Below are 27,766 nucleotides of genomic sequence, written 5' to 3' on the forward strand. Positions count from 1 at the left end.
TGCTGGAGGATGCAGCATTTCCTCGGTTCGTAGGCTTACATTCTACAATTCTACCAAACTACTTCTGCTGTCCTTTTAAAGATCAGAAGCAAAGGGCTTGATCTACTTGTCCTGATAGTAAAACATAAATAAATAAATAAATAAAATCTTTTTAACCCTCTTTCTGCTCCTTTCTCCATGGCAGCTGAGCCCAGTTTCAGCAGCTCCTTGTTCACTGACTGCTTCTGCACCTTCCAGAGCTCATAAGCCCCGCTGACTGAGAGGCAGGGAGGGCTTACATTGCTATTTGCTGTATGATATGGACAATGGCTACTGCCCCATTTTGAAACCCAGCACACTCTTTTTTTGCTTCTTTGTCAAAGTGGAAAGAATTAAACACTTGTTCCTGGGTGAGGCAGCAGCTCCTGACCTTGCAGGAACCCAGTGGGAACCAGGAACTGTTGCCACCTCCAAGGTGAGAACCTCCTGATGTGATGTGAAGAAGGAGTTGCAATACTTCTGGAATCATTCCCCCAGCTTTCCCTTCCCCTTCATTCTGTCCCTGCTGTGCCTGATGAAATCTTTAGAGGATAAACTGTACTTGGCAACTTCCCATGCAGTGTGAAGAACAGACTCCTCCCGCTCAGAGCTTAGGTCCCCGCTCCCTGGTGCGCCGAGACAAGCCGTGCGGTTTACTGGCCGGTACAGTTAGTGCCTTCTGTGCTGTGGCATTGCCGAATGCTGTGCATTTACGGCCACCACCAAGGCTTTTGTGCCTGACACAGCTTCCTGAGTCGGCAGAGGGTCTCTGCTGCTTACTGTTGTGGAGGCTGACCAGCCTCACAAAAGACAGGAGAAGTTTTCCCCATGTTTATGAGAACACTATCAGCCTTGCTGCACAGGACTGCTCAGGTGCTTTACCTTTCCTTGCTTCCCTTTTCAATCCACGCCCTGCAAACACGACTCTAATGCTCAAACAGAGACACTGTTCATCTACAGATGTCTCTGGTGACAAAATAACACGGAGAGTAGGCGCTGGTACGTACAGAAGCGGGACGACAGGAGGGGCTCACCCACAGTTGGACCACTCGCTGGGGAAGAGTTTCACTAGCGTGCTTCAGGCAGGAACACCACTGCATATTTAGCAGCCTGTAGCACAGAGAGGCACTTTCTCGGGAAACAAATGTGATGTAAAGTCCTCCTGCTTTCACATCTCAGTGACAAAGTAACAAAATTCCAACACCACCAAACTATATGAGGACTACAAACATGTTTGTGAGTGACGCAGAGCCCCAGCACTGCTCACTTACAGAGCACAGATTGAGCCTGCCCACGATCATGGGGCCACAGTATCTAAACTGAACTAGGATAGGAAACAAGCAGCTCAGATGTCCTCATTTTATCACAGATGTCTGAGATGTTATTTGAAACCTGGGACTACCCTCCTAAACAAAACACACTCCTCTGCTAAAACCCAGCAACGCTGTTCAAAGAACAGGCATGGCTGTTTGTATCATCATTCCACTGCTACGGAAGTGAAACCCTAACTTTTTCATACAGCCCTGGTAAGCGTTTACCTGCTCCTACAGACACTCTGCCTTTCCCAAAGCTTTCAGCAACGCCCGTTTCCACACTCCACTGTAAACTGGATCACTGTGTACCTTGTACAATGTTTGTTACGTAAAAGCCATACTGATCATACTGTTATTTTACATACTATTCTTTCTCTTCTATATCTCTCATTAGATCACAAAGAATACAGAGCTGATCTCAGCTATCAAATAAACACAACGCCTGCTGCAATCCCAAACCAGCTGAGGGGCAGATATTACGTACAGATAAGCAGAGCTCTCAGTGATCTAAGCTGCAATAACCATCTTGCAGTTAAGTATAATGCATAATGTGCTGGTCAAACCACAAATGAGCAATAATATGGAATCAATTCAAGAAAAAAAAATTCAGAACTTTGCCTTAAAGAATGGCTTTTTTAATCAAACCAAATGTTTTCAATTCTGTGAAAAATAATTTTATCTCCCAGCATTTTTAAGGACTATCGTTATTTCTCCATTTCTTGTGCATATCTATATAAAATCTCTTCTTTTTTACATACATTAGAACCCAAACATTTCAGTTCTCAAAGGCTCTCACGGTTGGTCTGACTCTCCTTTCTGAAGAAAGAAGCGTGAATTATATTTAAGCCTCATCTTTCAGGCGCACAAGTAAGGATGGATTTGTTTCCTTTTAATACACACGCAACAGTGAGACAAAACAGAAATTACCTCGTGCTGATATAGTTATCTTGGGAAGCCCATGCTTTCACCTATGCTTAGTTTAACAGAGGAGGGAACACTAGCAAAGGGAATATATTCACTTTTCAGACAACTCTACAGTTAATGGAAACACTGAAAATTAATATTAAGCACAATTCTCCACTTCTTCCTTTCTTGCTTGCATGGGAACAAGCTGTGCTAGCACTGGGAATAGATCAGCACAAAGTGAATACAGCACCATTTTGACAGCACACTGCTGCAGCCATCCTGCTGCACCAGAACTGATCCATTGGCTTCATCGTCATGTCACAGTGCCTCTCTGCTATGCTGTCAGTGAGGAAAGCAGGTCAAACAGATGAAAAAAAAATAATTTATACCTACTTTAAGACACCTTTACTCTGCTTGAGAGATGAAGAGAAGCACGACTGCAAACCAGACCTGTGCGCAAGCTGCTCCATGCGCTTTCTGCAGGAGACACACGGCTAGTAAATCAGGAGATTTACACCCAGCACCTGCCCGGTTCTGAGTGACACCTGCACGAAGGGCAGGCATTTAGCAGCCCTCACCAGTTAGGCAAAAAGGCCATTTGTCACAGGTGTCCCCCAGTACCAATCCAAGCACTTAAATACTTCATCTATCCCCAACATGGACCAAGCTCAGCACAGAGTGGTGGCAGAACCCAACACACACAGGCTCAAGAACCAGAATATTTTCAAATAATTTGGTCATTGTTTTTGTTGTAACTTCAAAGAGAATGAAAAAAAAAATCCAGACTATTTGATGCTCCCCAAACTATGACACAGTACAATGATACAACTCTTGGATAGCCTTCTGCTGAAGTCACTGAAAAGCCCCTGAGCTTGATGTGAGCTATCAACTTCATATCTTCAAATAAGATGACTGCCAGCAGAGACAGGAGTTTGGAGACAAGCACCCACATGAGCTGTGATGATCAGAGCAAGTGATCCTCCAAGCTCTCTTTGCAGAGATTTTATCAGAGCTGGGCAGGCAACAGGCAGGTCATGAGTCACCTGGCATGAGTCACACTACCATGAAACCCTCCCAGCAGTATCAGGATTTTTAAGATGGAAAATTACAGGTGTGTTGTAGGTCAAGGCTGTGTAACAGGTCAGTCTGCATGGCTGCATTTCAGATACTTCCAACAGGTGTCAACGGGAACGGCTCAGGCATGGTGAAGGCGTAAGCACTTCAGAAACGTTGTTAAAATGAGAAGCGCTGCACCTCCATGTTAACAGGTTAGAAGAGAAGCACCTCACACAAATATCACTGTGATATGCCATGATATTTGCAGCTAAACTTAGCTTCCACTAGCTGATGTACTGTCTCTATACGATATCTCTTACCCTGACCCAGTGAAAGGAAAGGCAAACGCCTCATCACCTGCAGGGACTGTTTAGCATCGCTCCACTATCTCAACAGCAGCGCAGAAGAGTCAGACCAAAAGGCACAACACTGAGGCTAGTGCAGTTCCTGATTTGTAGAGGTTCTTTTCAGAGCATTACATCGTGTTAGTTCACTTCCCCAAGTGGATTTCCTCTCCAGTGCGGCACTTCCGCATCACACAAACACGCCTGCCTCCTCCTCTCGGACTGTTCAGCTACATTTAAATCTAACCTTTGGGCAGCAGACAGCACAGAACACAGACTTGCTTGCATTCAGATGTTAAAAAGAAGTGTCATTATCCATAATCCCAGATAGAGAAACGGACATTAAAAATGACATCCACCCCAGTAGCTGGACGACTACTCAGCTAGGCACTGAGCTCTGCATTACAAAGATTGCAGAAGACCACACCTACCCAGGGAAAGGGAAAGATCAGGGCAATCCCCACTGCCTGCAGCCTTCTTCCTCATTTTATGAATCCATCTTCTAATGCCATCTGCTCCTTCTTGTGATCTGTTGCATCCTCACAATAAGACTGCAAGCAGTGATTGAACTGAGTGCGGGAGGCCCTCCACATCCAAAATGACCAAGATTTGCCCCCTCAGCTATTTCTAGACAAAGCGGTACAAAATACAATGCTGTGGCACTGGTTATAATTGACATATCTGAAGAATAGGCTCACACCACTTGAATCTGAAACAAGCCACAGGAATGTGCCGAGTTCCATCCTGCCACGCTCCCTGTCTGCCGTATGGAAGGGTATTTATAAATCCCCGGTCGCCGGCTTGTCTTTCAGAGAATGTGGCAAGGTCCAGTCCATCGGGTGCTGGAATTCTGCAAAGCAGAAGTGGCACTGCGGTCCTAATGCCTTACGGATGATGGCAGAGCTCGTTTTACTTCTTAACCTTTAATTTCACGGCAGCAAAAAACCATCTCAGCGTGAACAAACGTCCTGCACCAGCACAAAGAACAACCCCAGCTGCAAAGGTAATTGTGGAGACAGGAATGGCTCACGGGAGGACAGGAGAGGAGATGAGGTGTCTTTTATGTCAGAGCTGCACTAACGTCCTAACTGAGACACAAGTGGGGAATGTAACTTCTAGGATAAAGACCTTTCATTATTCAGTGCAGGGATTTTATCCTTTTAATGGAAAAATCTTGACAATTATGAATAGGAGCATTCAGATTACAGAGAAACTGTGGCTGGGTTTTTCAATACATCTTGTGCAACACACTCCAAACTCAACCAGTTTCTTCAATCTGAATTTATGAACACACTCCATGGGATTCACATACTCCACCCTTCATTACTTATTGTCAGGCTGAAGCTAACGCAACAAGGGCTGAACAGGTTCCAGAAGAACCTTTTTGCAATGACCCTCACCACTAGCACAAGTAAGTGGAAAGACTGAAACCCAGCTTGAGGGAGGTGCTGAGTGTGTCATTCTAACAGGATAAGGAGGACTGCATTTGTGTGTGGAAAAAAGATCCCCCGATTAGAAAAAACACCTCGAAAATTCTCTAAATCCAGATATCTCTGCTAACTAGCAAATACCATTCAATTTCTTTTCTTATTGGAGAAACCTGTTTGGGTTGCTCCACAGATGCCTGTTTGTCCATCCAATTTGGAGTGGGGTTTAACACCCACTGTTTGCTTTCACAAGCTCTCAAGGCCGTAGGGCAGCCCTTGTGGTTGTGTAAACCAGGCTAAATATGATTTTGTGGCTAACTCGTACAGGTGGCAGACAGGAGATGAGGCAGTGACACAAGGTAAAAAGATACAGCAAACATTTTCCAAACATTTCCACTATTCTGAGAGCATTGCCATTCTGGAATGTCCGTAGCTCACACAGATTCTCAATACAATTTAAAGTAATACACCTACTCCTGGGGATCATTGCATTCATTTCCAGACAGAATATGTTAGAATACAGTTTTAAGCAACTTTTTGTCTTCATTTATAGTAAGTAAGACCAGGATTCAATCCTGTCTCTCTTGACCTGCCAGGTCAAACGGGGAGAAACATCCCTCAACGTCAATAGGAACTGCAGGCCATGCATCCCTGAGGCCTAGCTTTAATCAAACCATTTCTGTGCACCAAAAGAAGAATATAAAAACAAGGTACCAAATCAGCATGAGCACAGGACAGTTAACGTCATCGTATGTAGGCCAGATTGTCCAAAGACACTGAAAAGGAACAAGCTAAGAGCTCAAGCCTCTGCGTAAGGACTAAAGGCGTCAAGGTGGGCTGCAGAGGAGGACTAGGCTTGTGGTCCTTGCCAACTATCAGATCACACTGGTGTCAGTCCCTCTTAATTCCCTTCTCTCTACCAAAATTCCCTGCTGGTCCCATGACCACTTCAAAATGCAAAGACAGAGTGCTTTAATAAGCTGGAGGCAAGAGAAGCTGGCCACTTCTGAAAGACCTATGACTTTTCACATCATCAGGTAAGAGCCGCCTCCGGGAAATGCAATTTTTGTATTCACTTTATCCCTCCAATGCATTGACTCCACCAATTAATGGCAACTTTCCAATGCTCTGCTTAATTTTACTGCCAAGGCGGGATCATGCTGGGGGACAAATAAGTAAAGTCTATTAATAACAGAAACAAGCTGCACAGCAAACCAAACTCAGTAAAACTACATGATGGGTATCGTGGCTAAATTCAAAGCAGCAGCAGATTTTTTTTCTTCAGATGGGTAATAATGCTCTTCCAGCTTTCTCTCATATGTCTCTGATGCTCTCCAGGCCTGCAGCCAGGAGGAATGAGAAGTAAACTCTCTCTCTGCCCTGAATGCTCATCTAACTAGGAGCTGAAAAAAGGTACTTGCTCTGCCTGCTGTACTATCCCTTCTTTCACTCCTCATGTTTCTGTCCAGATGCATCTTCTATTCATGGCTTGCTTCTTGCATTCTTTATCCCAATTTCAAAGAACTACCATTTCTGGGAATACCTTTCTGTGTACCACCATTAAGGGCTGAAGTTCTTGTTTTAGCTGCTTGGCTTTTTCCTTTTCTATTTTTATTGTCCTCTAATTTTCTAGCATAAAAAGTTCAGCTTGTCCTCTACGTGAGCATGCATCGGTCCTGACCTGGGATAACACTGTAATTTCCAAAACACTCTGAAGAAATTACTTCCTTTTCTCTTAATACAAAAATGTCCTGACACAATTTCAAGCTTGTTGCAAACCAACAAGCTGGTTTGCAGAAGGATCCTAGCATCTCCTCTGACAAAGGCAGCTCTGCTAAACTATGCTAAGCTTCCTTCTACATTTTCATGCCAAAAGGCTCTCTTAGGAAGTCTCCAGCAAAATTTGAGGCATTCTCAAAATACACCTAAAACATATCCTAATCTTTTATGAATGAGGAATTAGGGGTACAGAGATAAAGCTACCCTGCTACAGCCACAGTGTAGATCTGTGCCAGAACAGAGCAGAAAATGGCAGCAACTGGGAAGTGCAGAGGCAATATTTACCACAGAGTCCCACTGTGCAAGTCTTGGTTCTAAAAGATGCCATGTAAAGGCTCTAAACTTAGTCAGTTTGGTGAAGCTGCTGTTCTTGACCACTAGATACAGCCAAAGCTGGGTATCTGCACAGCTCAGCTACGCTGAAACTCCCCATCTCCTGCAGCTGACTTATAACTTGGCTATCGATTCTGAATTGCGGCTGCTGACTGCTGCTTCCACCTTCTACTGCAACTTGCTGCCTGGACTATTGGCTCAGGCTGTCTATAGCATCAACATGCACAAAATAAAATGAGACTGTGTCAGATTCAATTCACTCTCCCTTTCCTACTGCAGGCTCCTCAGGCTTCATTACAAAGCTCCTTCGGTTTCCATTTCCCCCTTTGAGAGACTGCTCCAGAATCTCACTCCTCTAGTGGTTGAAAATCTAATTTCCAGGCTAAGTTTATTAATAGCAAATTTGTACCAATTTGTCCTTGTGCCAGCATTGATCTTTATTACAAAGACCTTTTCTTCCCCTCTAGTATTTACTTTGCAATGAAGTGCTTACAGAGAGACATCACATTCCTCTCCCAGTCTTTGTTTTGCTGGGCAAAACAAACTCATCTCTTTTTGTTTTCTCTCATCTGCTAAGCTTTCTGTCCCTCACTCATCCTCCCAGCCGTGTTCTGCACCTGCTCCTGCACGAGTCCGTTTTTCTGACAGAAGCGTACAGAGTGTTCTTGGCACGCTCCAGCATCTTGGTTTTAAACCTCCCTATTTGTAGCAGGACTGTCTCCTTGAAACTATCCTACAACTGGATCAGCCCTGACACTTCTCCACCATACGTTTATCGCTATCAAAGTTCCTCCGCTGCCTCCAGCGGCCTCCTCAGCACTCAGCTCATTCCCTCCTCTACTTGCGCCTGCCAGCACCTCGTGCACATCATTCCCACTCTGGCTGAGGACACACGTGACCTGAAGCTGGTGTCAGCACTCCGTCCCGTGCTCTCCGTGCTTCCGTAGGGCTCTCCCACACACACTGTAGGTACCGGTCACACGACCTTGCTCCTTTGCTTTAAAACAAGCAAACTTCCATCCCACAGAAGATTCCCCCAATCTCCTGCCTCCTGGGCCTCCTTCCCTTGCTGGTGGGGTCTTCTGATCATCACTGACTCTCTGGCTTTCAACCCTGGATCTTCTACAGCTCAGTCAGTGCTAACAGAAGGACAGAGCCTCCTTTAGGCCCTCAAATCCAAGACCTCTGTCCTACTCGGAAGTACACAGCCCTTACCTAGACTCAACAACCTCTAAAATGCAGCCAAACAACCCCTTCAGAATGGCCGGATACATCCACTGAACTTTCCCTGCTGCCAGGAACAACGGGAACATCCTACTCACATGGGCCAGCTCTCCTCAGGCTTCCCTGCTAGTTCCCTGCTCACGGGCATAATTCCTGCTGACTTCATTACACTGGAGTTTCCCTGCAGCTTCTAGTGTTATACATGTAGCTACCCTCTCTCCAAGATTCCAGCCTTTTGCCCAGCCTTTCAAAGATCCTCTTTCAGTGTCAATACAGACAGGGCAAAAATGCCATACAAAATTATCATTTAAGAACAAGCAAAGGCATTTTTATACTTGCATAAAGAATCAATTTGGATGTAGCTAAACCCAGATCTTAGCCTAGGGAATAAGGAATTCATCCGTTTTCCAACCCTCAATCTAATTCTGTGAATGGGGGCAAGCGGGGACATCTGTTGTTTTGTGGAAACAAAATTCAGAGGAGCACACCCGTGGGAACTTGTCCAGCACTATTTCAGTGGCATGGTTCCAGAAACTGCCCTCATACCCTGTCTTCACTCATGCACTGCTCCCAGATCCTTGCAGTAATAATGGCCTTAAGGTTGCAGAGCATAAACCAGTTCGTGAAATCTGCTTGTTCTACAGAAACTCAGAAACTGTCACTCATCATCTTATCGCTGCATTTGCAACAAAGCTGATGGCAGCTTTATTTGACTTCTGGAGAGCTTAGCCCTCCCTGTTAGGTAAGAGTTTCTTTCACTGATGCTATTAACAAAAAGGAAAACAAAGTGTTTGAATCAGTGTAGTGAGGTGAACATGGCAGCTCTGTTTTGCTAAGGGCAGACCAGTTTCGGCAGCACACTGCTGATGCATACTTCTCTGCTGGGACGCTTTACATCTTAAAGCCATGGATGCCTGGAATGTGTACCAACTCCAATGAAAACATCCCAGTTACAAACCCACTGCCACTGCAGTCCTGCTCTCCCCCTGTGGATGCTATTCCCAAATTGAACACGGTTGCTTAAAACAAGCAAGCAAGCAGTTTCTATGGTACCAGTCTGTTTTCTTTTAACTATATGGTGTAACTGCTGTGTGGCTTTAATTTAGGACTGATAAACTCTTCATCAGTGCTGTGAGCCACACTGGAATTCGGTTCCCCAAACCGTAGCTTCCCACCAGAGTCTGCAGCGATGACTGCTGAAAGGTAACCAGAGAAACACCTTCCTCCATGTGAGCAGCAAAGGCCCACCCACTAGTCATCAAATCTCAGTGCAAAGCCTGACAGGAAAGGAAACTTTGGCTTTATTAATTCTGCAGCCTCCCAGTCACGCGTGCTAACTTCCCTGCTCAGGCCATCCTCAGCTGTTTCGGAACACATTTGTGTTGCTTGTTTAGGCAGCATCTTGGAAAAGAGAAACAGGCATGACATTTGCCATTTCCTCCATGGGAGGTCTCCATGGAAGAGGAGAGCACACTGTCCTTTCCCCACGTGAGGGGCAGGAGAGACAGCAGCTGGTTAAACAGCACGCTCACCTCAGGATAAGGAGAACTATTTCACATCTGATGTGATGTGTTAGAAGCAGTACAAAAGCAGCGTGGGAGCCAGAGAAGGGCAGCCTGTGCAATGAAGGAATTTTTAGGACTTGCACTATGGAAACTTTGGTTGAAGTCCTAATGAGAATTGTCTAAGTCTTCTCTACTCACAATGCTAAGGAGCACAACAAAGAATGCCTTTGCTGGGAGAGAAAGACAGCTAGTAGAAAAGCACCATCAAAACATCCTCTTGGGAAGAACTTCTTTCAGGAAGTTATTTTTTTAACTTGATTTTGAATGAGTATTGATTTTGATAAGTTTCTGCCAAAGTTACTTGGAACAGCTTTATTTCTGGCAGTTCAGAAGCTCTATTTCAGAACTTCCAAATTGTACCTATTTTATCTTAGAGGCTTTTATCCCACATGCACCATTATTACCTTGCCCTAACATGACAAATAGTGAAATACTTTATTACTTTTTAGATCGTTAAGATGAATCGCTACCCACTACAGAACACCATGTTACCTGCTTTTCTAGACGAAGGGGTTCCTGGGTGTTGCAACGGCAGTGCCAGACTTTCATTACACTGCAAACAAGGGACTTCTTGTTCTAGGGAATAAGAGAAGATGTTTCAGTCATATTAAGTAGCAGCTGTTCTTATTGATTTTTTTTTTTAAAAGAGGTAACTAACTACTGTGTTTTCTTCTATACTATACATACTGTGACCTACTACTAGTCTTTACTTAGCAAATCAGCAGTGAGCATAAGCACTACAACTTAAAATGGATCTAATAGCAACAAAAAAATCAGAAATCCCAGAGCAAAACATTTCTAAAACTCAAAATCTGGGACAAAGTGTCCTCATAGGAAATTTTTAAAATAAATTACTTAATTCTCATTAAAGAGGGAAGGAAAAAAAAACCTAAACAAGCTTTACAGTGTCAGAACTTCCCAGGAAATGACAATTCTGAGTTAAGCTAATGTGTATTAATTCTGAGAAGCCTGAGCAGGATTTTTTTTTGCTAAGGACGAAGTCCAAGAGGATCAGGAGAGAGGGAATTCTGCAGAGATCCACAGCAGAAACAGTGAGGTTACGGGAGGTCGGGCAGAGCTGACTGTGAGAACGCTCCAGGCCTGAGCAGAGCTTTGGAGGAGTAAGGCACTGCCAGGTGAGAAGAGCCAGGAAAAAGGGGGTTGCATTCAGGTTGCCTTCACTCTTCTACCCACTGTCTGCAGAAAAGCAGCAGGTCATTCCTTGAGAAGGAGAACTAGGTACACTACTACCCATAAATGGATGCTTGAGGCACCCCATGCCTTCTCGAGGGGTGCTCAGGAAAAGGCATGCCATCAGCAGTGAGACGGTGCCTCCCAGCCACTTCTTGCTTTTCCAGACTCTGCATTAGCAGAGGAGGGTGCCAACAAGCGCCAACTGCTGTGAAGATGGAATTTCAAGCAGTTATTTTATGATCAGGACACCAACAACAGGCTATAGGGCATTCATCCGGATGCATTCGTCTTCTAATTTTCACGCTTACAACCTTTCATGCTCATGACCGACCCTGGCCTTAATCCTGGTCCTACTTAGTAAAGAAGTTACTTAACTACCAAATTAAATACTACATTTATTTAATACTTGACTGATTTCATTAAATTATCCACCTTTAACAAGTTACAAAGGTCACCTCTCCATAGAGAAGATTTCCACTCAAAGCATTTATGCCCCTCTTCTTTCCCACATAGGCAACGATGGATGGAAAAACCAAGATAAATGAATAACTACCTCCCTCCATACTCTTAGCTTTACTGCTGGTCCATAGGGCACACAATCAAGCCCTGAAGCAGAACAGATTATATATTTGCTGAGCTTATGGAACTTACCATGGAGTTTATTGCACAGTTCAGGATCTGCACGCGTGTGCGTGCGTGTGCACTGCTGAGGTGGAAAAAGTTGTGATGCTGAACAAAGGGCTACTGTCTGCTGACACAAACAAGACAAAAAAAATCACTGACCTGGAAGTTGAAGTACAAAATCTACTTTCAGTCTGAGTGCTCACTGCCCATATGCATTAAATGAAGAAGCCTTGTTTGAGCAAAGTATGGTCTTAATCGGCTCTTCTCAAACAGAGCGCGCACACTAGCACTGTGACCCCTACCCCAGCAAACCCCATCAGCAGCGAAATCACATGAAGGACGCAAGCCTAACTGCCTTTCAGATTAGGATTTTTCTGTCACAAGCTTACTCCAAATTATCTAGCATAAAGAAATTTATCCTTGCAAGCCAACAGCACTGGCAGGGGGAGAGTTACACAGGAAGATACTGGCAGCGGAATAGAGTACTGAAAGCTTAGAGAGAGATGGAGCAACCTGTGAGAAAAGCTTCCAAGCACTACAGCAATACAAACACACCAAGAACTGGTGGCTCAGAGGAGGACTCCAGGGAAACAGCAAGCTCAAAGTCAAAAGGGATGGTGAGAAGGTCACTCCCAAATAAGTGGCAGAGCAATATGGAAAAGGAGAAGGTTTATCAGCTTAACAGCCTCCAGTCCCTGGAAAGGCTTAAATCAATGACTGGACACTTGTTTCTCAGAATCCAAATAACATATCACCAGGTGAGCCAACTTCAGCTCACTGGAGTGAGCGGGATGACTCCACTGAGGTCAATGGAGGTGTAACAGCTTACTCTGGATTTACAGCTGGAACATAGCACTACACAAACCTAAGTAATTCATCATAAGCCAAATGCCAGACCAGGAATCTTGTAATAGTTCAAGCCTTTTTCAGCAACCCAAGCAACTGTGTTCATACTCTAGACAGTGTTGGGTGAATATTTCAGATAAATAGTGAGGATTTTGATGGCAGAAGCCACTCTTCTACCAGCATTGCTGGTACTGCAGCTCTTCCAGCAGCTCAGGCGGCCAGGTAAGGACTCCACTGCAGCAGGCACTGTGCTATCAAATTGGTGGGCACGCCCCACTGTGCGCATGCTATAGCATACATACAAAACACAGGAGACAAGCTAACCTTTGAGAAAGGAAGCAGCAGCAGGTGGGGAGCTAAAACTACAGGCAGTAGCTAGCATAAAGTGGAAAACAAAATCTCCCATGCAAGACGAAGAAATGGCCTCAAGTTGCGGCAGGGGAGGTTTAGATTGGATATTAGGAAAAATTTCTTTACTGAAAGTGGTCAGGCACTGGAACAGGCTGCCCAAGAAAGCAGTGGAGCCACCATCACTAGATGTGTTCAAAAAACACGTAGATGTGTCACTTTTGGACATGGTTTCATGAAGATGGTGGCGTTAGGTTGATGGTTGGGCTTGATGATCTCAGAGGTCTTTTCCAACCTTAAAGATTTTAAGAATGCTGAAGACATCCCACTAGAAGCAGAGTTCTGCCTCCCACACACTCATATCTAATTGTGCAAGTGAAGTTTGCAGAAACTTAGGCAAGCAGCATCTTTGTGACACAATCTGAGCTCTCAATCAAGAAGGCTCCTCAGAGTCCTGTTCACTGTTGCTTGCCCATCCCCTGTTGACCACCAGAAAGCCATCCACACTGGAGAAGGGGCTCCATTCACTCTCTGAAGTACAGACATTAAGCAGAGATGCTCAGTTTGCCTCCTATACACAGCTTGTATCTCACGGAGACTCAGCTCCACACTTCTCATTTCAGAGTGGCAAAGCAGGAATGTGGCAGCACAGGCCATCCCTCCTAAAACCTCAGCTTCCTTTTAACACATCCTTTCTCAAGAATCTTGTCTTCTCTAGATGAACTTCATTTAATGGTTTCTTCACCACTCCCTTCCTCCTCAACCACTTCTGTCCAGGTCCTGCAGCGTTTAGAAATGGCTGTGCCAGTAACACAAACTGTGGAAATTACCCTCATGCCATACTCAAGACAGAGGCTCTCCAATTGACTGTTTCTCACGTCACACTCTCCCATCTTTTCTTTGTGCAAACAGGAAGGAATAACAATAACTTCTTCCTGCTCTCCAGGCGCTGTCATCCTCCGAAGTGACAGCTGGGATGGCTATACTATTTAAAGAATCAGTAAAGGGAGAAAGAAGCACAGCTAAAGCTATGCTGCCAGAACTGCCATTAAAAGCATTTGAGCTCTTCCTTTGCTGTGCCTCAGTTTCTCACCATACCTGTTGGCCCCAACTACTTAGATGGCAAACTCTTTTTTGCCATGCTGCAAATTCCAGCCTGAGAGCTGAGAATCCCTGCAGTCTCTCCTGATGCTCCCTGCCACAGAGGATGATCTGAGAACATCCCAGCTGCCACAAAAGGAAGGATGAAGCCTAAGAACACTTAGGTAGCCCTTTCAAGCAAGCTGAACTCAGAGCAAATATTTAATGGGGACAAGGCCCCTTCCTCCCCAGGCAGCAGTTTGTTCACATGCAGTTGTTCTAAGACCTTCTATCCTGTGGTAGCCTTGCTCACGTAGCCATGGTTATCATCCTAGCACTGACGGGTTAGCTGCAACTGAAATGATATGTTGATGCCCACTCTGCCCAAAATCCTAGGATGAGCAAGCAAGATACAGAAGAGTGACCGTTCAGGTTTGCTGCTGAAGGGAGAAGATGAAGCAGATCTTTAGAGCTAGAAACTGCCACTTAAAGCTACACTTCTGACATCAGCCACATAAAGGAGACAAATCATGGAGACCACAACGTATGGCAGCACTTCTGCAATAGTAATATTTGATGTGTATGCACTGTAAAAGCATCTGTTGCTTTTCGGAACAGGATGCACTTTCTCAGCACCCTGCAGCAGACTGGTTTGTCTGTGCGTCATGCTCTCATCACACTCAGAGAGGCACTTGCTGCAGAAAAACTAGTGCTGCTGCTTTGGCTTACTCCTACAGGCTTTGGATTTGCCCTGGCAGCACTGCAAATCAGCAAAGCAAATCTAATTTATCATGCTGCAGCAGGGTGGTGTGCCCTGTCACCAAGAAGCAGATGAAATGGATTTTATAAAAGGTGGCTCATTCTTTGCTCTTTCTGGATCAAATTGAAGATTTAGCCACAGGACAGTCACAGTCCATTCTGAAGTAATGGAGCACATCCCACATACTCTGTATAAGGTCCTCTTACAGGGGTCTGTAAGTCAGCAAAGGGATATTTTTCCAATGTAACAGCAGGGAACAGAGTAAGCAATAATACCCCCAAGGTCAGGCCTGCAGTTTGTCACACAGCAGGGATCTGAATCCCGATTTGGTGAACCCCAGTATAGGACAGAACCATTGGCAAGTTTCCACCAAACGCAGCATTAAATTTCCCGAAGGGAGCAAAGCGGAATGACAGCTTATTTGCCGCTGACCTAGCAACCGCACATGGAGAAGAGAGTGCAAATCACACCGGCTTCTGGGCACAGCTGGAACTACTCAGGCCTTGCTTGGCTTGCAAACAGGTTCCACCCCTTCTTTGTCATCCCTACTCACTCTGTCCCCACAGCAAAATCCAAAGGCACATGGTTTTCTTTCCTCAGGCATGAAAGAAAGCAATGCAAAGCAGTTTGGTCAAGAGCATATCCCTTGAAATACAGTTGATTTTGCAAAAACTCCAGTGCATCTGCACACACGATATTCCACAAAGGCCTGATCCCAGGATCCAGCCCAGAAGGAAAACCATAATGGTATCCACTTCAGCACACCACACACAGATTAGCATGATCATCTCTTATTACTAGCATGTTCCCTGGTCTGCTCCACTCCTTTTACCTAGGCAGGGTAACGTAACCCTTATGTACTCTCTCTGGAGGGGATCAAAAACCCCAAGTAACACGAGCAGGCAACTTAACAAATCACTTGGACTTTTGTTCTACCCTCCCTCAGAGGGCTGTTCTGCCAGGCCCACTGTGGCACTGACACGCAAGACCAAAGAGTCCAGGGGCAGAGGGATCATACAGATCAGTATCCCACAACACTGCTGCTTGCAGGCACACTTACAGAAGCCAACCCCGGGCCAGAGAGCAAACCTTGGGATTTGGCACAACCAAAGAGGTGACTGCAAGGCAGAAGAAAGCTGGGTACAGGTCCGATTCTGCAACTAGGGCACATTTTAGAGTATCCTTGAGGCTACAGTAACTTCTGCTACCTGTCCCAAGTGCAAACTGAATGCAGAGCATGCTTTGGCCATGCTTCCAGGGCTGCAGAATGGTAGCCTCCTGCACTCACCAGGGACTGGATGGACCATGCTGATATTTGCAAGCAGCTGCCAGGTAAAAGCAACAGAGAAGGACTGTGACATGACCCTCCACAGGGAGGAACATCTGAAACTTCTGACACTTAACTCAAAGCATATCAAAACATTGATGGAAGAAGAAATAGGCTGGGAACTGGCTAAAGTCTCTCTTGGTATCTCATAATCTTCCTGACTGTGAGAGAGAAGCCTTCTCTCACTGGCTATTTGTCCCTCTGCATGCAGCCTGGAGTAGAAATAGTAGTTTATTAAAACTTAAATACAGCTTTTGAAAACTTGCTCAGACAAACAAAATGTTAATGCAAGTTTTGGCTTGGTCTTCTCTGCTTGGGAAATGACTCCTCCCCTGTAATAAGATGAATTGCAGCTGCTCTGTTACTCCAGTCACCATAGGCACAAGTATCACCTGCAACAAACGCGTCTGAAGCACACTACCCTTCAGTACACCGGGTCCCCCTTGACATCTCGCAAGCAGGGAGGGAAGGATGTGCAAGCAGCCTACAGAAACACCACAATTTTGGCGTGCTTTCCTCAGAAACCAAGACAGTGCGGAAATATGGAAACAGACTACCACATGGAAGCTGTTCTCCACCTCAGGACAGGAGTAGTTCTCAGCTTTAATGGCAGCAAGGAAGACAAGGTACAAAGGACAACCTTCTAGCAGGAAGAACATCAAAGCACCAGAACAGATTGCATGCAAAAGTCCTTATCAGCACTGAAGGCCTTTTAGATCAGGTTGGGCAAACATTTATCAAGAATTATGTAAGCCAAGTTGATTCCTACTTGGACAGAGAAACTAGGCTAGATGACTGTCAAGTTCTCTTCCAGCCCATTTTGATCTATGGCCCTGCATCAAGGAACTGAGCCCTGGCCAGTAATCCACACACACTCAGTCCCCTGGGTCCCCAGAGATCTCCTGTGTCACCCTAATAGAGTCAATCTGTCTCAGTTCCTCACCTGGAAAGAGTCTCACCCCTGCAAGAGCACAGGCTCAGCTGAGATCACTACAAGGATAAACACATTTCTTAAACTCTCTAAGGTCCCCAAGAAAGTCCCTTTTATCCCACATCTTGAGTGGAAAACTTAAAACACTGGTGGTACTTGCACTTTAGGGTGCTTATGTGGGAATTACACCAGAACAAGAACGGTACTCTATCTCTGACCTCCAGCATACTAGAGATTGTCCAAAACCACAGAAAAAACGTAGCCCTTGGAGGGCTTCAGGCCTCCCATTAACAGCTTGAGGAACAACTCCAGTCCTGCGTCACAGGTGTGAGGTCCCCTCCCCGCTTCCCTACACGAGCCCCGTGCAGAAGCTCTGTTTTCCTGGCACAGGAATAGAGGTTAAAGTCCCATTTGACAGCTGCATCTACACTGAAGCACTCTGTTGACCTGAGTTCTCTCAGTGGGGGACTGCACCTTGCCATGCTCTCCCGCAGCAGGACTGCTCTCCAGCACAGACACAGCTACGCTGGGACCACAGCACCATCTGCAGGGCTCTGCCAAAGACCAAGCTTTTACCAGCTCCTCCTCAGGGAAGGCCAGCATTGTCCTAGTAGATGCTTCATACCTGCTAATTCTCCAAAACACAGATGTGAGCACACACACAGACGCAACCACGCTTTTCAGAGTCCTGGAGGAAAACAAAGCCCCTCTCCAAAAGCATCACTTCAGGAAACAAATCACCATTTTAATACACTCCCAAAGATCCAGTAAGTTCAGAGAAAATAAAATGTATGTCAGATACTGGATTATGTAAAACATCAACTGAAGCACCAGCCTTCTGTGGCTTCAGGGAGCAGCAATGCCTCTGCAGAGGGCTCACGTGCACAGTGTACTGCTGGCATCAACTGAGCCTCCTGCTCACAGGCAACAAAGACAACACAAACACAGTCCAGTGCTTTAGCAAGGGTGCTGGGAATGCCTGTTGTTCCTTAAAACCACCATCTCCAAAAAAGCTTTGCAGTGCACCTGGATCAAAATGAGCCTGGGCTGATATGCGTAAAGCACTGAAGAGCACGTTGTACTACGCCAGCACATTCCCTCAGATGTAAGTCTGACAAATGGATCCAGCCCCTTGGGAGGAAGAACAGTTTTTCTCTATTCTTGTCTTTATGAGGAGGTCGGCAGCACCATGTGATTTTCTGAGACATATTAACCACTATCCAATGCAAACCCACAGAAATGCAAGCATTTTTATTATTGCTTTAGCTATAAATATACAAATTTAACACTTGTCCTACTGGATTAGACCAAATGTCTGTCTAACAGAGAAAGTGTTCTGCTCTGAGCTCTGACAAGTGATTGATTGATGCTTCTGAGAAACGGCATACTGCTTTCTGCAGCCCAGCCACCAGCGCTCTCAGAGGGACAGCTAACTCCAGCCTGCTGCAGGGAACCAGCCTACCCCTTGAAGAATGCAATATGATGCTGTTTAACACTCTCACAAGCCAGTAAAATATCCAGCTTTTAAGGCACCCTGCAGAAGTAAGCTGTACGTGTAGCAACATATGCTGCCTTTCATACATAGACACTGCCAACACCCAGATGAAATCTGTGAACTCTGTTTAAAAATTATATTTAAAGAATTAAGTCTGACAAACTGAACTTTAAAAAAGACCCTAAACTATTATTTAACAAAACCCAAACAAAACAACACCTCTTTGACTACAATTTGTACTCACAGCTCTAGCAGGCAAAACTGCCAGAAATCAGCTGTGCTGGAACTTTATTTCCAAATCTAGGATCAAAGGCACTTTAACTGGTCTTTTTTCAGTTCTCTCCTTCTCTAGATTTCCTCTGCTGTGTTTAACCAGAGCTGGTACAGCAGTTCAGAGAAGGCTCATAACTTCAAGTAAAGAGTGTACGGGACATGGGTGTGTAGAGTGGTGGGGAGGATAAAGGCAGGGCTGAGTGGCACACTGGGGTGAAAGGGCAGTCTGTGAACAGAGCTGTAAACGCCCTGGTACATCAGAGAGAGCTCAGGTGTCTGTGGAAAGGCAGGGCCAGTGTTCAAGAGCTAAAGAGTGAATGAAGAGTGCGGAGTGTGAGCACGAGAGAGGTAGAGGGGTCACTTGATGTATTAGCGCTCATGTAAAGCCCTCAATCTCCTGCAGCCTTCCAAACAGACGCAGCTTGCTGATGCAGCTCCTACCTGATGCTTCTGGCTGCGGACTCCCAGTTCAGCCTGAACAGAGAGCCCAACAGCACCTGTCACTGTCTGGACACTTCCACCCCCACTGAGTGCTCACCTCCACTGGCCCAGCAAGTGCCTCCGTTCAGACTGGTAGACCAGATCCTTTGATTTGCCTTCTTTCTTTCCTTCCCTGGCTAGCTATGATCAGGAAGGGAACTTGCAATACGGGAAACAGCAGCAACAACAAGCAGCAGCTTGAATTTAATCCTTCCATTATTTATAACGTCATCATGTTGACTGTCCATTTCAGGGACTTCTCTCAGTGTTGTTTCAGGCAGCCCTATTCTGAGTCATGCTTTCCAAAAGAAACAGACCTCAGCTATCCCCACGGCTGGGTCCTACTCCAGACTTAGCCTGTTGTCAGTTTTTGGACAAGTCATTTCACCTCCAGTTTTTCAACTTCTCCATCTGCAAAACTGGAGTAGCGATTCTGGCCTTCTTTGTAAAGGCTTGCATTTAAATACCTTACACGGAAGTCAGGCATTTCTATTACTGTCAGAAGCAATGTGAGGATGCCAGATGTTTGTTCAGGCCTGCTAGCATGTTTGAAAAACATAATTGCACAACAATTCTTGTAAGGACACTGATCTGAAGCACTATCTTTATTACAATGTTTTGATTGTTTCTGGCAGCACCCACAAACTGGCAGGTGCTGTAGATTCAGACAGTGTAACACCTGCACTGATCCTACGACGACACATCTCTCAGCAGGACTGGGAAATAAAGGCTGCTTTGCTGTTGGAGATCCACTGCAGAGCTGCAGGATCCTGAACAGAACTGAATTTGAAGTGTGCAGGTTAGTCAAATCGCATTACACCTGCAAATCCATGTGCCAATATAAGCCAGAGTCTGGGTCTATCATCCCATCTGGTGATATTCTCTATAAATTTATCTCAATGCCAAAAAAAAAAAAAAAAAAGTCAGATTCCTTCTAGGTCAAATGGGTGATCTGATGTGAGAAGTTGTATTTTTAATGTACTTCTAATGTACTCTTTGAAATTTGCCATCACAGCAATGAAATATTGGAGCTGTCAACTCTTCCGTATCGAGCCTTGAGATTAATGAGTCATTTTAGCAGAACAAACCAAAACGCTGCATGCAGTTCCTGGAGGAAGGTGAAATACTTCTACGTGCTCTGCTGAACTTCATCTTTGGATTAAGTCTGTATCAGGAAACGAGGGGGTCTGCCACTCATGGAGGGTTCAATGCACTGGGGAGTGAACTGGAGATTCTTTTTGCCACACAGAATTTTCAACAAGCTGTTCAGCAGGGCTCACCAGCAAAAAGCATACTGCAGAGTTATTTCTGGTAGAGTTGCGATCTGCTTTGTTTTCGGATGTGCAGAAACCTAGGCCTGTGGGAAAAAGAGTGACCAGAGCTTTAAGTCTTGCTAGGGAGAACATGCCTCTACCTCCATCCCATAAAAGCAGCGATTTCGCAGTGTCGATAATCTCACCAGAGGTAATCACTCTAACAGAAACGCTTATCTGCATCAAAATTTCTGACTCAAACACTTGCCAGGCTATCTCAGGATATAAGAAAGTTAAGACACTTGAAGAAAGCCCCTATTTTGTAAAAGCCTGGCTTCAGCTGTTGACTTTCTGCAACTGAGTTCAGTCAATTCATCAGGGTGCAGGGATGTAATAAAAAAAGGACACAGACCTATATCTGGAGAAGAAATCTGAAGGTAAAAAATACTCACTTGCCACAGAAGTCCTTGTGAATGGCATGAAGAACGAGTAGTAGGCTGGGGTGTGCCTGTAGCCAGTTCTCCACCATATCTGGGTGTTTGGGATCAACTTCCAGAAACACACTCCTGAAAGGACACATTTGTGAGTTGAAAGTGAGGAGACACATTTAGGTTGCTAAGCTCATAAAAATTAAGGTCTTTCTTTCTGGATGACTCCTATCATTGCTGGAAATGAGGTCAGCAAACACACTGCAATCCAATAATCCTAAAAGAGATCATAGCTGTCCATTTGAGATGCAGATCGCAGCTGCCTCCTTGAGGGGAAGAAAGTGGTGACCTTGGGGTGAATTCTCATGCCACTCCTCTGTGTGAGCAGCTAAACCCTGTATCAAGAGGTAAGGATCCCTTTTGAACCCCATGCAGACATATGATCAGCTCAGTCTTCTGAGCCCCCAAAGGTTTAAGGCCAGAATGAAGTTTTATGATGCAAGTGCATGAACTGGACAGGCAGCATGAAGTTCCTCTTTGTATAAGCAGGGTGACATTAAGTCCCGGTAGCAAGAGTCATAAAGTACAAGTTAGTACACACATTTTCCCACAGTAAATGCCTCCATAAATCAGTTACGAAAACACTGCCAGCATTCAGTCCTACACAGAGGACTGTGCAACAGAGGGTGCAGCAGGGATAAGGGAACTAATCGGACAGCCTCAGTCAGCGTACCAGGACTAGGCCTGGACACCGCAGGGCTATTTCCATCTCTGCTGCAGTTGAGCTTTATGACATCGGCCTGTTTCTGAGTCTCCACTCCCACAACGAGGCAGAACGACCTTAGCTTACAGGCACGTGGAGACGATGGAACTGGTTACAGCCTGCAACAGCACAGCAAGATACAAATTTAACAGGCCAAGCCCCAACCATACGCTCTCCTGAGAATTCCTAAAATGTCCCACACTGAATGCCCCCTATAAATTCACCAAACTAACTACAAGCTCTGTGTGTGGATCTATCTCACTCCTGACCTTAAACTTCCACCCCTCATCAGGGGCTCCACCTTACGAAACAAGCAGAGGGAACAGGGAAAAGAAAAGAAAAGAAAAAAAAAAAAATCCTAACAACCAACCCCAGGAGACCAGGCTCTGTTGCTGGGAAGTTCTGAGGAGCATCTTCTGCTCTTGTGGTCATGCAAAGCATGAGGAACTAATTCTTCTGCATGTACCATGCATCTCAATATTCCTGTTCCTCTTCTCAAAACAGATTTTCAGTGACCTCTCTTATGCTGGTTAAATGCTAGGAATTTTCAACAGGATATGTGAATGCCCTGGCACAACAGACTTTTCAGTATCAGCATGTTGATCTTTAACCACAAAATGGATCCCACATGACAGAGAATAGGAATGATTAGTCTTCAGTATTAACCATGGAGAAATGTAACATTTAAGAAACTATCCCTGGCTGATGATCTTTCTCCTGGGATATTCAACATTATATCCTGGCACAATAAACAAGTTTCCCCTAATTAAAGGGTGGGAGGGAAGTAGAGATCTACATCCCTTCTCACAGAGTTCACAGAATCATAGAATGGTTTGGGTCAGAAAGGACCTTAAAGACTATCTAGTCCTATAGTGCTTCCCTTTTTTTTTGTGCACACTCTCTTTGCTGCTGTCTTTCATGTTCTTTTTGTTTGTGCTTTGACCTTTAAAGATTCTCACTTCACTAATGACTATGAAACACCACCACTTGTCCAGGAAGGCTCATATCCCTTTAATAACCAATTTCAAGCGAATTTTGCTTGTACACACGACATTTTCTAAACCGCAATTATTAGATGGGGTGAAGGGGGACACTTGCAACTATTTTCATTTTCCCTCTGTACCTTCCTGTATGAAAAGAAAACAGAAGTTACAGAAGTGAATGGAGAAAAGACATGACATTCCAACAGAGAACAGTGCTTACCCAGAATCCTTTAGAAGAGAAGGAGCCAGAGTCAGAATGGTTTTGATGACTCTCATCCCATCATCTCCCCCATCCAGTGCATCAAGGTCCTCATAGCTGGAATGTGGGAATAAGACGACATTAACAGCAATTCATGTGGCATAAGCCACGTCCTTGAGGATGCACTGCCCCAACTCCATGGAGAAAGGTGCACCTAACACACCTGAACTCCAGGAATCCTACAGCAGGTGACAGCACTCAAAGCTCTTACAGAAAACACAGGGAGTAAGAAGGCAGCTAGGCTGAGAAACTCCATGTTGAGCAGAAGCAGAAAACATCCCCTGAGCTCTTCCTGAAAATTATGAGCCAACTGCAGCCAGGGTCACACAGTTCCAACACATGGATCTGTTATCTCGGTGCTAGCTGGACAGAGAGATACTGGGTTGGACAGTAAGGTATCACTTGCTTTTTTCCAACCATGCCAGCAACCAGGCTGGACTGCCTTCTAACCCAGTAGAGCAAATTAGGATTTAGAAAGCTCAGCTTTCAGAATCTGCCCTGGTGCACATCTTGTACAGACTTGGGTGCAGGACTTTGTCCTGACACACGCAACAATCAATTCTGAGGAAGAACCAGCACACACAAAGTAGTCCCACATGCCAAAAGAGCTTATTCATGATTGTGTGGGTTGGTTTGCTTAAGACAAGTATTGGGATGAGAACGGGTCACAACATTTCCACCCAAGTTGGTTTTTTTCCATCACAAAAAGCTGCTCAGATTACTTGTGCTTTCTTTCATCAGCTTACACCAATTATATATTAAAAAAAAGGTCTAACAGGAAAAATGTTCCGAAACAACTCTGGATTGGAAACTTGTTAATTTCAAAGTGTGTGGTTTTCCCATTTTTATAAATATTTAAAATACTTTGACATTGTTTCACACCTGTAAGCGGCAAAATAACACTGTATTACTATATACCATACAAACACACCTACACCAAGTACATGGGTACTACATTTGCATGTTCTGTGGGCAGTTGTGCGTAGTATAAGGAAGCAGGCAGAAAACTTTGCTTCAAGAAGCAGGAGAAGAAAAATCTGTTTGCCTGATTACCAGAGGATTTCTGCATCCAAGGAAGCCAAGTCTTCATGGAAGACATACGGGGGGTTACTGACTATGAAGTCTACGGGGCCCCAGAGTAGCAGCTGCTTGGCAGAACCTAGAAAAGAAAAAGAACCACAACCAGCTCTGAACCATAGCAATCTTCCCTACAAGCTCAGTGTCAAAATCCTATCTGGGAAACTGTCTCTCCAGCCACGGGGCCACGTGTGTTTGACTCCACTTTTCTCCAACAAAATTTTATCCTATTTCTTTTTGAGGTAGCCTGGCCTGCTCGCTCTTCACCTTGAATCCAAGAGTGATACAAAGCTAAGCACAAAGTATCATTGTTTTCCTATCAACAGCCCCGCTTAGTGGAACACGTTACAAAGCACAGGACCTTGATGCTCTGGAGCACTGTGCCCATCTGGATCTAAATCAACAACCAAGAGCCTGAGAAAGCCCACAAAGACCTACGTGGGAGCTTAGACTAGCTGTCAGGATGCATATCCTTCCTCTTACCAGAGCTGCAGAAGGACCTCTAATGAGCAGTAGTATCAGCAGTACCAACCATCTAACGGGTTGCTCTTCTGCAGACAAGGCTCAGCTCACCACGTTCATGCTCCTGTCTGGACCGACCCGTACCAGCCCTGAATCAGAAATCACGTAACCACGTGAACGTGACACTGTCCTCTAGCCAGCCTCTCGGCACAGGGCTTACCCGCACAGGTGCAATGCCAACACAGCTACATGGCTTTTGGACTGGAGCTGGCTGGCTTCCTGCTGCGGGGAGTCTGGGCAGCACAAACACAGATTTGCAGACAGAAGACTGTGCAGACATACCCCTAAGAGGTAGTGCGGTGTCAGAAAGGTGCACTAATGAATCAACAATGCTGGAGCTCCTGGCTAAGGAACAGCTGAGGAACATCTACCTAACCGGATAAGCCTGGCCAAACAGCAGTTTTAAATGGTTTCAGCCAGATGTAAGGAAGACAACAGGGATCCTTCCCTGGTTCAGCTCATTTAATTTCAGGTGAATAAGGCTGGGCATTTAATCTAAGCTAAATATCTGGGCTCCCTCTAACATCAATTGAGGGACAGGCACATACACGTTTGTCTAAAGCACCCACGTCAGTATAGAATGAATTACACTCTGTTTACATTTGTCTCTCCCCAGTAACAGCACTAGACAGCACCTGGACTACCAGCTCAGACACAACCTTTAGACACCTAAAACAGGAAAAATTCACCTTCTGATGTAATGAGGGACTTCTCTCAGCTGACCATCTGTCCTGGAAATCTCTGAAGGGAAAAGCTGCACCAGCTCACTTCTTACTGATCTTTTTCTCTGATAACCTCAACACTCTCCTGACACCTGCATCCCAAAGGGGTCCCTTGGCTGTCTCACACGTCTGCCTCCCCTCATCAAAGTAAAAAGGGAGAAAGTCAAAGGGGATTATAACAATGAAAAGAGTTACTGTATGAAACATCGTGGTGGAGGATGTGGATCCTGTCTTGGAGCTGCAGCCTGTAAGATTCCAGGTGCAAGGACAGAAAGAAGAAACATTAGGAGGCATGTTTGTGTGAATTCATGAACAGCACATTCTATAAATATATCATTAAATATCACATCTCTTATCTGATACACGTATATCCTACCCCACTGACTGCAGCTGGATTCCTCTGAAGCTGCAAGGGAAGTTCAGGCTCTGCTCTTTGCTCAATGAACAAAATTCAAAGGAAAGTGCACACTGTGCACTCATAGTGATTCCATGGTGTGGCTCCTGTGCACCCAAAACCTACATGCATCACCCCTTGCCATACATATAGCAGTATTCCCTCACCCTGCTGCATAGTAACTACATCTCCAAGGTCTCCCTCAGCTAAGCTCACTATCACTGAAAGAAGAAAAAAAAAAAAAAACCAAACCAAAACCAAAACAAAACAAAACCAACCAAAACCCTACAAAAAAAAAAAAAACCCCAAAATCTCACCACAATATCAACTGCTTCAAATATGTAAACCTGCTATTGTAAGCAGAGACAATGCACTCACGTTTACCACATTCTTTCTCCAGCCTCTTTGATAATCTAGATCTTAACAGTGTTCTGGCATCTGAGTGTTTCTCCTAGAGAAACTGATGCATTACGGTCTAGAAGGCTGAAGAGAACTGGGTTTGTTCAGTCTTGAGAAAAGAAGGCTTAGGGGAGACCTTATCATCATGCTCCAGTATTTAAAGGGTTTGTTACAAAGATGGAGACTCTCTTTTTAAAAGGAGTCACATGCAAAAGACAAGGGGTAATGAGTACAAGTTACTCCTGGGCAGATTCTGATTGGACACAAGTGGAAAATTCTTCACAATGAGAACAGTCAGCCTTTGGAATGATCTTCCCAGAGAAGTTGTGGATTCCCCAGAACTGGACACTTCTAAAATTCAGCTGGACAGGGTGCTGGGCCACCTTGTCTAGAACATGCTTTTGCCAAGAAAAGTTGGACCAGATGATCCTTGAGGTCAATTCCAACCTGGTATTCTACGATTCTATGATTTTTAACCTCCTCAGTGACATACACACTCTCAACTACCTGTTACCTTAAGTTTCCCAAGTTCACAGAAAGGGATAAAAGTTGTTACCATGAAACACTTTGAAAACCCTTGGAAGATAGACAGCATTTAAGTACTCATGTTTTATTTAGGCTGCTGTCTTTGCAAAGCACATTCACAAGCCAAAGAAAAATAAATACGCCAGTAAATATAAGCATTTTTTTCCTGAATTCTTACACACTCCAGGGTTTCAAATATCTAAACATGTCCTGTTTTCTAGTGGTGATAAACATGAACTACATGCCCAAATATTGAGGGGTCTTGGTCTTTCTCAAGTAACAATTTACAAAAAAATGAGTAATATGAGGATTTGTACCTATGTGCATTCTCCCTGGTGAGATCCACAGCAGCCTTCTCTTTATCCACAGCTATCACCCGGCTCTGGGACAGAAGGAAAAAAAAAAAAAAAAACAGAAACAAGTATTACAAGATCAAGGTTCCCGAGTAGACACTGTCTGCCAAAAGGGTTATGCAAGATAAGAACTGACAATTGACTGTTCGCTCTCCACTCCTAAAAGGAATAGCTCATGAAGAATGTATCTCAGGACACCGATGGGATCACGAGACACTTCTAGTAAGGCCACTAACATGACAGAATGCACTCTGCAACACTGCCAGCAGCCTACCAAAATAGACAGGCTTCTGACCAAACCAACTCAGCTGACAACAATGGAGTCACACTGGCTCACATCACCTGATATGTTCACAGCTCCTAGTAGTGCGAGACTCAACACTCTGGCAAGTCTGGGACAGACACATGTTAAAGGAAGATCACATCATAGCCTTCTTCTCTCTAATGCGAATGGAATCCCTCTCAGGATTAACAGAACCACTTGGAATGATGTTCTGATGTTTTCCATCTGTTAGGCAGACACCTTTTGCCTAGTTACTCCACTGCAGTCCTTACACCACATTCACTGAGTGTATTGACTGTGCATACTTGACTGTGTGTCAAGTATTTGAGAGTCCTCCAGCGTAACACTAAGAGATAAGACTACACAGTTACAGATTTGTTTGACCTTCCATTCCACCTTGGGAAATGTGCTGGCAAAGACCTCACCTGCTTTTGCTTTGCTTAATATTTTTTAAACGCAGACGTTGGTAAGTATTTGCATAG

At 44.9% G+C, this 27,766-nt stretch overlaps 2 protein-coding genes across 2 annotated transcripts in view; both read right to left on the bottom strand.

Moving 5' to 3' along the window:
* The window catches only part of MAPKAPK3 (MAPK activated protein kinase 3), a 128,675-nt gene extending 109,173 nt beyond the window's left edge, over window positions 1-19,502 (bottom strand). The window contains exons 1-2 of the mRNA XM_086755789.1: window positions 19,382-19,502; window positions 10,458-10,541 (exon numbers count right to left, since the gene is read on the bottom strand). Coding sequence (XP_086611915.1) covers window positions 10,458-10,514 — 57 coding nt within the window. The 5' untranslated portion in view covers window positions 10,515-10,541; window positions 19,382-19,502. The remainder of the gene's footprint in view (window positions 1-10,457; window positions 10,542-19,381) is intronic.
* A 105-nt stretch (window positions 19,503-19,607) lies between these two features.
* The window catches only part of HEMK1 (HemK methyltransferase 1, mitochondrial release factors N(5)-glutamine), a 29,912-nt gene continuing 21,753 nt past the window's right edge, over window positions 19,608-27,766 (bottom strand). The window contains exons 6-11 of the mRNA XM_086755619.1: window positions 26,966-27,030; window positions 25,526-25,575; window positions 24,063-24,168; window positions 22,971-23,066; window positions 21,029-21,142; window positions 19,608-20,680 (exon numbers count right to left, since the gene is read on the bottom strand). Of these exons, the coding sequence (XP_086611745.1) occupies window positions 20,626-20,680; window positions 21,029-21,142; window positions 22,971-23,066; window positions 24,063-24,168; window positions 25,526-25,575; window positions 26,966-27,030 (486 nt within the window). The 3' untranslated portion in view covers window positions 19,608-20,625. The remainder of the gene's footprint in view (window positions 20,681-21,028; window positions 21,143-22,970; window positions 23,067-24,062; window positions 24,169-25,525; window positions 25,576-26,965; window positions 27,031-27,766) is intronic.

The sequence above is a fragment of the Chlamydotis macqueenii genome, chromosome 10, assembly GCF_036417535.1.
Source record: "Chlamydotis macqueenii isolate bChlMac1 chromosome 10, bChlMac1.mat, whole genome shotgun sequence".
In the NCBI taxonomy this organism is placed as follows: domain Eukaryota; kingdom Metazoa; phylum Chordata; class Aves; order Otidiformes; family Otididae; genus Chlamydotis; species Chlamydotis macqueenii.